The 13,063-nt window shown below is 33.7% G+C and overlaps 2 protein-coding genes across 2 annotated transcripts; both read left to right on the top strand.

Annotated features, from left to right (window-relative positions):
* The first annotated feature begins 1,568 nt into the window (after positions 1 to 1,568).
* On the top strand, positions 1,569 to 9,708 carry LOC124838546 (Ankyrin repeat family protein). The gene is made up of 10 exons (XM_047314174.2): positions 1,569 to 1,792; positions 2,422 to 2,478; positions 2,562 to 2,626; positions 3,681 to 3,885; positions 3,973 to 4,073; positions 8,668 to 8,722; positions 8,826 to 8,885; positions 8,966 to 9,016; positions 9,126 to 9,204; positions 9,346 to 9,708. Exons 1-10 carry the CDS (start codon positions 1,709 to 1,711, stop codon positions 9,426 to 9,428), a joined length of 840 nt encoding a protein of 279 aa, XP_047170130.1. The 5' UTR covers positions 1,569 to 1,708; the 3' UTR covers positions 9,429 to 9,708.
* Positions 9,709 to 10,846: 1,138 nt separating this feature from the next.
* On the top strand, positions 10,847 to 11,698 carry LOC124838535 (RING/U-box superfamily protein). Its single transcript, XM_047314163.2, has one exon. It carries the CDS (start codon positions 10,981 to 10,983, stop codon positions 11,491 to 11,493), a length of 513 nt encoding a protein of 170 aa, XP_047170119.1. The 5' UTR covers positions 10,847 to 10,980; the 3' UTR covers positions 11,494 to 11,698.
* Positions 11,699 to 13,063: the final 1,365 nt, after the last annotated feature.

Genomic DNA, 13,063 nt, shown 5'->3' with positions numbered 1-13,063 from the left:
GGAAAAAATCAGAAACACTCCTTGTTAAACAATTTCTTAAAAAAAATGATTTCATAATGAATTTTCATTTTATAATTTTTGTCGTATATAATTTTATCTAATTTTCACAAGCATAATGACATCCGAAGGAATTGGTAATTGGCCTGGAGGATTGTTTTTAGAGATAATGATTCAACGTATCCATATGATAAAATTAGAGAGGTTAATAAAGATGGTGAAATTGAAGAGATTTTGAATGAACCTTTGCCTAAAGGTGAATATGTCAATGACTCAACTCTTTACAAAGGCAGATTGTTTAACGACAAATGTTTATGATTTTTTGAATTAGGGCCACAGTAAGGATGACGGATCGAGAGAGATGAGAGAGATGAGAGAGAGGTGAGTAAGGATTTGAGGTTTCTTTTTTTTTAGTTTTGAGAGTGAAAATTATTAAAATACCCCGGGTTTTGTCTACTAAAACCCGATATATAATTTTAATTTATATTGATTATGATTACAGGAATATTGAAAATAAAATATCATTAATATGATAGATCAATAGTGGTTTTTATCAAATAAAGAGTAAAAGATTTTATTTGATCATTGAACTTATTTGAAAGAGAATTTTTAATGATTAATATCACTTTTAAATTGATAATGGAAAATTCTTTTGAAGAAGAATATAATTTTTCTTAAACTTGATATTATCACGTAATTAACAAGTTATTTATTATACTTTGATAATAAATATCTAACGCTTTGTAATGTTGGTTGAACGATTGTTGGATATGATTAAATTCTCGTAGAATTAGTGGTTAACGAAAAAACAATTCATCAATTATTGATAATGAGTATGAACACTATAAAAATAAAGAAATTGGTTATAGTATTATGAATGAAAGAAGAAAGAATTTTCTTAAATGATTTATTGTATGTTAACTTATTAGAATTTGACAATTATACTATATTCTAGAGTTATCTTATAAATGTAAAGATCGAAGGAAATAACATATTAATTTCCAATGGTTTTAAAGTAAAAAGTATTATATGATATCATGGTTAAGGAGTATTGCTTGATGTCAACCTTGATTAGCAAATTAATAAGTTAATTTAATGAAACGTATGTTATAATACTTCTTAGATGATTAAATATTGTTGAATAAATTAAAGAATCTAATTTTATATATTTTATTTAAGTGAAATATTATTATAGTTTTTGTTAGTACCAAAAGTATAATTAATATAAAATTTAAAATCTGTAAAATTGATTGAGTAAGAAGGAATCAATCAATTTAGTAAGCAAATAGATTTTTAGAAGGAAGTTATTTACATTTTTATTAATTATTTTGTTATTAAATAATTAAATAAATTATTTTTTATTTATTAAAAATTAAAATTGTTTAATTAAAATGGTGATAAAAAGAAATTAACAAATGGTATGTCTCTTAAGATATAGATTATTTTTGTTTTCCTCTTAAAATTAAAAATAAAGTGGCTATACATTTTTCGGGCCTATAGTGCGGTGTATAGAATTTTCGGGCATAGGCCCACTTGCATTTTTTATCGGGAAACAAATAGGTCCAAGAAAAACCAGAAACACTCTTCCACCCAACAAAAATTAATGTCGTTATTCCTGATCCTCCATTTTGAGAAATGAATTGATTCTCGTGACTCTGTGATTTGATCAGCACACACAGAGACTGAAATTTGGAAGCGGAAAGAGAAGATCATGTCAACTGCTGAAGCTCCTCAATTCCAAGAAGCAGCGCGATGCGTTGTCTGCAATTGCGGTTTCAACACCTTCAGAAGAAGGGTACATCTCTCGTCTTCCTCACCTTTGTTTCCAATTTCGATCAGAACTTCTGTTTTTTAATTCTTTCATGTTACGCCCCCTCTTTGGATGTATCATAAACTTATGAACACTTTGCTGTTTGTTTAGCGATTTTGGGATCATCATACATGTAAAATAGTCGGTGTTTGAATCGGTTGGGTCGGTTAGTTTTTTTATTTAAGGAATTAGAACGAAGTTTATTATTTAATAATGTAAGATCAAGAATGATAACTTTTTATTAAATGCTTTTATATTAAACGTCGTATTGATCATCGTGCGTAGGAGTTGGTTAATCAACATATGCGTCGACCTTTCTTTTGGTTTGGCATGCAGTTGGGTAGAAATGAAGTTTAATTTATATATATTTTTACTGTTTTAGAGATACACTTAATAAGAATTTATCTTATGCTCATGTTGTATCAATGAGTAAGATAATGTGGTGAGAATAGAATAGTGAAAATTTATTGGATGTCTCTGTAAGATATTCCATATTTATGTGTATATAAACTAAGTCCAAATTCTGCTATTTCACGCGAAATTCAGTTCACTGGAAAATTTCCAGTATTGGAAAGTGACTATACTGTATACTTCTGTATAATGTATATATGCAGCATCACTGTCGATCCTGTGGGAGAACATTATGCAGTGAACATTCATCAAATCAAATGGTATGCTATTTTGCCTTTGGTTTTGGATATTAATGCCAGTGTTATCCTTGATGAGCTACATTTAACCATATATTTCTTTGTAGGCTTTACCACAATTTGGCATTTACTCTAATGTCCGAGTATGTGCTGATTGTTTCAACAACTCAGGGTAAATTACTTTCTCATAACTTCATATCATGTGTTTTTTATTGTTTTTCAATAATCATTTGGGTACATGAAATTTTAAAAGCACCATTTGAGTACCTGTAAATTTAATTTATTTTCCACCTTGTTTAGTCGAACTTGTGATCTATTTAAGCATAAATGTAAGACTTAACTATTGAAGGTTTTTTCTAGGCCCCTAAATACACCGGATCTCTTTATTTTGTTTATAAAGGCTCCAATGTTCAAGCAGTTTTGAAATAGTATTTTGTTTTCTTTTCTTTTTTTCTAGATAAAGTATTTCTGTTCTAATCGATATGGCAAAATGTAATTGCAAAAGCTGTGTATGCTTTTTCTTATAAAAGGATAAATTCTTGAAGATGAGAAGGGGATTACAAAGTGTTAGGATGAGTAGAGTTTCTCCTTAGAAAAGAAAAAAAAGGGAAGAGAGAGAGAGAGAGAGAGAGAGAGAGTTTAGGATTTATGGTCTATGGTTGTGAGGGGTTGGGATATAACTTTTATATATGTTTGTTGTTACATGTAAGGGGAGTAACTTGAAGTATATTTTGTGAGGGGTGGAGGTTGAGTTTTTCAAAGACCATTACGAAATAGAGAGACCGAGGGCCTAATCTTACAGAAGTTATGTGAACTAATAATATAAATTATTTAGCATGAAAAGATATCTCATGATAAACTTTCAAACTCTTATTTCACTCACAATTTCGGATTGGAAGTACACATCCCCCAACCTCTGGGACAGCATAATGCATATCTTAGTTTTGAGCATTATCCTTTTCTTTTTTTTATATATTTTTACTCTAAAGGGCCAATGACAAGGAAAACGTCCTCTTGTCCCTTTTTTAACTTTGTAAACTTTTTACTTCCATTTGTTTATAATCTTTGTATTTGTCAATTTAGCCTTCCTCTACAAGTATTTTATTTTTCCTTTTTTGTAGAAATATCGTTACTTTCTACACAAGACCAGTATTATTTAGGAATTTCTACACAAGACCAGTATTATTTAGGAATTATTTATGCATTACATATTCTCTGTGGCACAGGTCTGGAAAGGATGTGCCACGGGGTTCTTTGGGCGGAGCTAACAGTGTGACGGATACAATTTCTAAATTAGATATTAATGCAAATGCTGATTCAAAATCCACACCAACTGCAGCGAGTAATCTTGTAAAAGAGTGTAAGTGTGGAATGCCACTTTGCATTTGTGAAGCTCCCTCCCCTTCCTCCTCTGATGCACCCTCCCAACAGGTAATAATTTTTAATGTCATATGCATATTTTCGTTTTTGTTTGTGCAATTCGCAGACTCACAATTTTTCTGTCTATCCTCTATGCAGAGGAAACCGAGCCCAGTTATTGCAGCTCCATCAAATCCTAAACCTAAGAAAACAGAAACTGCTCCGAAAAATAGAAGCTCCAGTTCAACTAGCAAATTTAGGTCAGGACTGATTAATTCATATATGTTTTTGCTGAAGTGAAATTGAATTTCCAGTTGACCTGAAATTATATTTGGTGTGAGAGAAATAGAGAGAGAAAAAAGAGAGCATGGGATGAATTCTGCATGTTTAGGCCACAAGAACACTATTGATTTGTAATAGAGAAAACATAATTACAAAATATTCAATTACCCTATTTTAAGATAATATGAATATCAAATTAATCTAATTAATCCTAATAACCGTTGTTACTATATTTACTAGATTCTAACACTCTCCTCTAGCTTGAGTACGTTGGTCATGCACACCGAGCTTGTTTCATATGTAGCTAATCCAAAGATCCCTTTGGTGACTTAGTGAATATATTTGCTAGTTGATCATAGGAGTTGGCAGATCTAATAGTTATATCCCTGGACATGATTTTCTCTGATGAAGTGATGATCAACTTCGTTATGCTTCATCCTTTCATGGAGTACTAGATTGAGGCAATATGAATGTTGACTTGGTTATCATATAAGTAACCATTGTTAGAGCATTGCAACAGAATGGTTAGCGTGAACAACAAATCAAGAGGGATGAATTGGTTTCTTATCGTAAATCGTGTCTTTAATAATTTTTTCTTATAATTCAATTTCCTTAGCGATAAATTAAAACAATTATAAAGAGTGTAAGAAAGAGAGAAAATTGCACAAAGAATTTTATAATGGTTCAAATCACAAGGATCCTATGTCCAATTGTTAATCCAAATGAAGATTAACATTCCATTACCACAAAACTAACAAATTGTTACAATCACAAAGAAAAAAACAAGTTTAAGGTTTAGAACACCTCTCGTGTTACCACAAAAGATGAAACTCACTTCCCTGGAAGGCCACAAGAGATGAAACTCACTTCCCTGGAAGGTCACAAGGGATGACCACCTCCTCCGAATGCTTCATGAAGGATGACCACTTCCTTTGAATCTTCACAAAGGATGACAGGCTTCACTCAGGAACAACAACAACACTCAATCACAAACCCAGTGAAAGTTCTTGCTTTATGCCAACACCAAGTTCTCAAAGCCACAACACAAAGGTTACACAAATCCTAGAATACACATATCACAACACACAAGCAATAAGATAAGATTTTGTATATTAGAATGAACGTCTTAAATCAATATATAAAGATTTCAATCAAGGATACCTCCAAAAATCCATTGTCAACTATAATCGATTATCATAAGCTGGTAATCGATTATTCCAGAGACAAAAAATGAGTTTTTAGCAACTTTTAAAAACCTCTGTGATAATCGATTATCTTTAGTGCTAATCGATTATTGCAGAGTTTTTCTGACTCCAAAACGAATTTTAAAGCATATAATACATGGAATCAAGGATAAATAACACCCTGTACATAAAACTACTAAATTACAAAAGCTTTAACACAAACAAGTCTTCATGAAGGTCTTCTTAAGACTTGACTTTGAGACATCATCAAAACTTCTAAGCTTCAAGATTTTGCTAACGATCATTGTGTAACTTTCCTAAACTTTAGTTCCTAAAGCAATTGTTTGAGCCATGTGATCATGATTGGCTATAGTCATAGCTCATACTCGCCTCCACATTGGACATGCTTACAACATTGTGCTTCTTGCTTTTTCAATAGACAATGACCTCTTTGACAAATGTACAAAACCTAGAAATGGACCTTCTATCAATGGGGGAGCCTTCCTAGTTTGTATCAATATACCTGACAAGTCAAGTGTGTCCTTTGTCTTTGAACAAAATATTCTTTCCTAGAGCTCCTATAATTTTTTGATCAATGTGAGTAACTGTGTTCCAATGTTCCTTATGTGGAGAATTGAGGAATTGACTTACTACACTTGCAAATGAGATATCTGGAAGAGTTGGTCATTATTACGTTTGATCAACCTTGATTACATATGCCTATTGACAACCAATCATTGACTTCCTTGGTGGTAGAGGAACATGGTTTGATGTCCCATTGCTCTCTGCAATGCACACATCTCGTTTATTATAGCTTATTTTTGTCTTGGATGGACAAAGACTTCAGTTGTATTTTTAGGAGTAGTAGCAGAGGACAAGGAAGACAAAAAATAGTAGAAAGTAGAAATGTGATGATAACTCAAAAAAGGATAAGATGGAGTAGGACTATAAGTAGAATGTATACTTTTTCGTAGAGCAATGGTGACCTCTTTTTGGGACTGTGTTTGAGAACCATTTACCATGGTGACAAAAGGTTATTAACCAAAGGTAGAAAGACAAGAAAAAAATGAATTTATTATTGGTGATATGATCGGTGGCCTAGAATCAAGGACCCAAAAGCCCAAAGAGTGTGAGTGCAACAGTAGCAATGAAGCCACCCTAACGATCTTCATAACATTTCAGGAAGTCATCATAGGAAGGTGATGATACTAGTTCAAAGGCAACAAAGAAGTGGAAGCTAAAGAAGGAGGGCTAGAACTCTAAATAACCCAGGAAGTGAAAGGAGATTGACCACACAGTGTCCAATGCTTATCAATTATGTGCCAACCTTTGACAATGTTCCCATCAAGGACGTCCTTTATTGTGTTGTAAGGGTATATTGTTGCCAGCGACTAAATCAGAAGAGTCAAGTGAAACAGGAAGGGGCTAAGACTCAGAGGAGGCTTTAGTAGCAACACGAAAGAGAGTCGCCAATACTGCCCATTATAGCTTATATGGGGCTACCAAGATTTGAGCTCAAGCATTATAATACTTTGTGGGTAAACCATATAAGGTCAAAGGCAGGAATAACTTTTGATGATTTTGAAGCTATGCTACAAGAGTAACAACAAAGACCTTACCTAAATAAATCGAATCAGAATCCTTAATCTGGTAACCATATGGATGGTCATGAGAACTTCACAAATCTAATAGTCCTTGAGAAGTGTTTGTAAAAGGTTGTTTGGCACGTGTTTGAATTGCTTTGCAGGTTTGTGAGTGTGAAATACATGTGAAGACATGGGTGAATGGTGGCTTGGATGGTACAACACAACTAAGTTCAACCTTCTTCCATACATGATCTACTATGGAAAAATTGTCTTTCTTTTTAGTGAGATGTGTCTCACTTACAATAAGCCAAAGTTCAACCTGAGAAGTGCATAAGGAGTAGTTCTTACCATCCAATAGCTTGGATGAGAAGTGCATTGAAATGGCTGGTAAAAAACCGAGTGTTAAACTTCATAGTGCCAGAGGTTGGCATTGGTCTGCAATAAGAGAGAAACTGGCAAATAATGGCCAAAACAGGACAAAACAGTGGCAAGGAGATGTCCAAACACCAAACCGATACCATATGTAGATGGTGGAAAGATAGGCAAACAAATCCCAGTTGATGGTGTTAGGAATAGACACTTGATGTGTTGTCAAATTTGTTGGATTTGGCAGCATGTGGGAGAAGAAACACACATGGATAGAGGCGGTGTGTCTGGGTGCATGCAACCTCCTATGGCTATCAAATTGATGGGAATAGACTGCTCTTAAGGAGACAGTGTCAATGGTTTGCTGCTTGTCAGAAAAGACTAGTAGTGGTGGCAAGAATAGAATGGCAAAACATTGATGGAAAAAAAAAAGAGATTCTGATGAACGGTAGGTTTATCAGGACATCTTGGAATCATCCTCTGGTTAGGCTCTGGATTTCATGTAGATAAAATGAGAAACAAGACAGCTTATGATGAATTTTCTGTGTCTAGACCATAATGGAGCTATTGAATTATTGGGGAAAAAAAATTCAATTACCCTATTTTATACTATTAATTAACATAAATATAGAATCAATCTAATTCATCTTAATATCCACCATTACTATATTTACAAGATTCTAACAGTATTCTCGTATATTAAGCATTCCTTGGCTGAGATGATAACCTTACCTGTCATCTGAAACTCAAGCTGAAAAAGCAAGCAATTTCTGGAAAATTAAGGAGTGGATCTACGTTGGAATATTCTAGACGGGAATTATAATCCAGCCATAGACACCATAATGGCTGTTTGCTATTTATTCTTGTTTTCCTTGTGAATATGAGAGAATGAATTGATGAAGTACATTCATCTGGAAAATTTGGCTTTTTTGGTATCCTGACATTTCTTTGAGATACCATACATTTACGAAACAATCACGAGTCTCGTTATACCTAAGTTAAGCTCATAAGCTGTTCACCTCGAATTCATGAGTTCTCACGTATTCGTATCCAATTATTTAAGATGTTTTACTTATACTTGTCAACTCAATCTATGAATCCCTAATTGTTTGATGATATTAATATTTATAATTTTTTTACTTTGACAATGCATAAGAAATAAAATCTTAATTTGGATTCGCACAATTGTATTGTAGTTATATATTTATTATGTTTTAGGAACTTCAGTACATTTTTAAATATGTATCGGTCATGTATTGCATTTTGTTGTTTTCAAAATAAACATATTGTCTAGTCGCATTTTGTTATTTTCAAAATAAACATATTGTCGTGTTGGATAAGCATCATATCCATGCATCATAGTTCATGAATTAATTTTTCACTTGAATGTTTTATTATTGTGTCATCATTTGATAGTTTATGATGCAAATTTACAGTGCTATGAATGGCACCTCAGACAGACCTCAAAGTGATTATGGAGTTAGTGGAGAGGTAAATGTTTTTCTGTTTAAATGTAAACAATTACTTCTCTGTATTGTGCTAAACGATATTGGGAGATTAAAATCATATCTTGAATTAACTGTGACGCTTTCAGGGTTTAAGAGAGGCAATAAAAAATGGTGATATTGGTGCTGTCAAGAAACTTCTTAACGAGGTTTGTCACTTTCTAAATAGACACTTACCTTTATAGGTTATATTTTTGGAAGTAGTATTCATGGATTCTGAAATGCGCAGGGTGTGGATGCAAATTACAAGGACAAGCAAGGACTGTCTTTATTACATTTGGTACCTTTCTCTCTCTTTTGCCAATGTTTGCTCATGATTGTGCACATGCATGAGCATAGTTCTATTTTCTTGATCATATGGTGTTCACCAATTTTAATATTCTCTGTAGGCTGCAGTCTTCAATCAAACTGATATAGTTTTCACTCTCATGGATTCGGGGGCAAGCCTGGAGTACAAAAATGCACAAGGCAATTGATCTTTTTCCTTTGTAGAATTCAGCCATTTATTATATTGTTTTTGCTGTTGTTCTTTGTAAGAAATATCTTAAAAATATAAAATATGCAGCAAAATTGCTGTATGAAAATCCTAACCAACTGTTTCTTGTTCAGGAGAAACACCTTTAGATTGTGCACCAGCTACACTGCAATACAAAATGCGTAAAAAGATAGAAGAAGGTGGCGCAAGGGACTAAAGCATTCGAACAATTTATTACTTTTATTAGTTGTCTTTTATGCAGTGCTCCCCAAAGAGAGCTTCAAATATTATCACCGTCTAAAAGTTCTCTTTTGCCAGAACAAAAAGAAATCTGCTTATGGATAACTTTGACAGAGATGGAGTTCAATTCATCTTTGTGAATTGGCAATCTAAGTATGCCTACCTATATAAGACACTTTATCAGTGACGCAAATCAGGCAGTTCCCAGTTTGTAAATTTCTTTGGTTAATGACATCAGAGCATTCTTTTAGCGTGCATCTATGTGTTGTTAAGCCGAGCTTTCTTACTTTCTTCAACCGCATGCAGTCATAAATGGGGAACTCTAAAAATTGAAAGGTTTCTAGGTATGATGTGGTATGAAAATCCCATTTCATGCCCATGTAATTTCCTCTCTCTTCTGTTGCAAGCAATGAGTCATAGTTGACTGTTTTGTGGCGTATACGAGGCACTTTCGCTCCTCCACTAAGAACACCCTTTCCCGTTTGTCATGTTCATCGTACTTCTTAATCAAATGGGGGTAATGAACTGTGCATGGGTTGGATCTGAGTAGGATGTTAGGAATCTACACATGCAATGGGACCACTATGACGTTTCATGATCATGTGAAAAAGCAACCTGACTATTGTTCCCTTTATCTTTCACCTAACAAATCCCATTATTTTAACAACTGAATCCAATTATGCCCGAAATTGATGGCAGCGAAAAGTGTATTAAGCAATTGTTTTTCTGAAGTTAACATGGTCAATCAAAATTAAACTATATATATACTTCACTCAATTTTCAACTTGAAAGCGCGTTGATTTGCTACATTAAAATAAGTATTTGAAACTGTGCTTTTTTTTCTCCCATTACCCCGTCACTCCCTGTTTTCACGCGTATGTAAGTATATAGAATTAAGATAATAATTTTTAAAAAAATTCTTACCAATTTATTATAAAAAAGATTTATAATTAGATTGCGATGTAAATTTCTTTACACCCTGGTAGAAAAACCCATGTTATTTTATAAGTGAGTTGATTGTAATTCTCTGAGATGCCATGCAGAAGTGTTATATCTAAAATAGAGAGACAAAAAGACATCAAAACTAATTTATAGAGAATCTGAAAATCCATTTTTATGCCAGATGTCGCAACTGTATTAGCTGTGAATAACCATCTCATTCTTTGATTACTAAAAAAGCATGGCTTAATCGATCCTCACACTGGCTGCTGATGACACGAGGGAGAGTCTTAAAGACTCGTCGGTGACCCTTTATTCCTAATCACAAAAGGGACGGTGGATAACCTTTAACTAAACAATAAAAAAAAAGATAATTAGAAAAAAAACATGGGAAGAAAGAACGTAGAAGCGAGTGAAAGTAAAAGGAAAGCCAAAGAGAAAGCAGAAAAAAAAAAGGCATAGTAGTAGCCTCCACTACACCACCACTCCCTTCTCGGCTTTATAAAAAAGCCATAGAACCCATTACAACTTCCCCCTTTTCCCTTTCTTCTCTCTCCCACATACACTTTCTTCCACCATAGCTGCTTCCAATGGGATTCTACATCGAAGACCCTCTCTCCGGCTTCACAATAGGCCAGGCCATATACGAGGCCGCTCTCATCATTGCAGTTCTCAGATGGCTCTTCTGCTTCCTCTTCAGACTCATCAACGACACAACCACAACGTCTGAAGACACCCCACCTGAATCCTGTCCTCAGACCACAAGGGAGAGGGACACCACCCTTTTGCTCACCACCTTCGGAGACATTAAGGAGAGGTTGCCACAGACCGAGGACACGTGTGCGGTTTGCCTCAGCCAGCTGGAGATGGAGGACGAGGTTCGGGAGCTCATGAACTGTTACCACGTGTTCCACAGAGAGTGCATAGACAGATGGCTGGAGCACGAGCACGAGAATCACAACCCCACGTGTCCACTCTGCAGAGCCCCTTTGCTGAGTTCTTGCTGCCACCACTACTCTGCCGCTTGTCAGCCTCCTCCTCAGCCTAGTTGGGCTGTTGAGAGACTTCTCTATCTCTTCGGCGATGATTTGCTACCTTGCTAGTTACTTAGTTGTTTTGGTTTTTGTTTCTAGATTCTGCACAAAAATAGCTTAGCCAAATATTCATTATTTGTTATCTTCATCTTACCTCAAATCATCCTCTGTACTCTATCCTCGTGTAAATGTTGCTGCAACAAAATAACTAGGACACCCACTGCCTTCAGGTTTCTGTGTGTATATATTCATATATTTTTTCACATTTCGCTGATATTTCTTTCCCTCCTCGATTCTTTAATTCTTATTGTTGTCTGATTATTGTAAAAGGAACAGTGGTTTCTTGTTTTGTTATCGTAGGTTTAATTCGATCTCGATTTAAGCTGTGTCAGAGTGGAAATTTTTGTCATTCAAATCGGGTTGAATAGGGTAATTCAATTGGTTTATCTGTTTAGTGACCGGTTCACGTCGATGGTTAGATAAAGCAGTTGGAATTCGAACTAAATGATGGTTGAACTAGTTTGAGGCATGGAACTTGTTAAATAAATCAGCTTCCAGTGTAAGTCTCAAAAAGTGAAAATGAAAATTGAACGCAAGAAGGGAAATCTTCTGAGTGCGCTTTATGGGAGTTTTTAAAAATCATAACTTTCTGCTTTTCATGTTTCTTCCATTAGAATTTGTTGATGCGAAGGTGAAGTGTAGAAGCAGCTCGTATATCAGAAGCTTACGTAGATTAGATAAATGATTACAGGGAAATGAAAAGGATAACATACTTTGAGAAGATTTTTTTACAATATTTTAACACTGATCATCTCATTCTGGGATTGGTTTATGGAATAATTTTGGATCACATAATGATACGTAGATAATGGTAAAATGTTATCAAAAAAATGTTGTCAAAGTATCATTGTTCTTGTAAAAATGTCTATTTGCTCTGCAATCACTCTCATTTTCTCATCCTTTTAGGTTAAATATTTTCTTAAAATTTAATCTGAAATTAGAACTATCTTTATTTTAAATTTCGATAGAGTTTGATATTCATTGTTTTTTTTAATTTAGAAATTAAAATATATCACAGCTAAACAAACTTTAATTTCATAGGATTAAAAATATATTTAATTATTATTTTTATGTGTGAGTTTAGTAAAATTTAAAAACTTGAAACTTCTTGAGTTTTTTAAATAATTAAAGAATAATAATATTTTGACACTTCCATTTTTTTTTACGGTTATTTAATATTAATTTTTATCATTTTCAATTCTTTTTACTGAGTACAAAAGTTTATGAATATTTTACTCGTATACTATGTGGCTTAAATAAATGTTATTAATGTCAAAATATTATTATTATTATAAGGGAGAATAAATTCATTACTTCATTTATTGACCAGGTATAGAATAATGGATATTAGTGACAGAAGAAAAGAACAAGTCAGTGAAAAATTCATAGGGATGTCATATTCTAATTTCTAATTACAAGTAAGCATAGACAAAGGAAATGGTACAAGATATGAAATTACTAGTGTTAAATTAATCACGATCTTTGGTTATATCATGGTGACATTTTGCTTTCTTAGTTGAAAATGTCAGTGGCTGGTGACATTTAAAAACACGAAACTTCAACCTCTATGGAGATTGAC

This window comes from Vigna umbellata, chromosome 1, assembly GCF_029865625.1.
Source record: "Vigna umbellata cultivar VRB3 chromosome 1, Vumbellata_1.0, whole genome shotgun sequence".
In the NCBI taxonomy this organism is placed as follows: Eukaryota; Viridiplantae; Streptophyta; class Magnoliopsida; order Fabales; family Fabaceae; genus Vigna; species Vigna umbellata.
The sequence above is the reverse complement of the archived record's forward strand: the minus strand, read 5'-3'. Positions and strand labels throughout refer to the sequence as shown.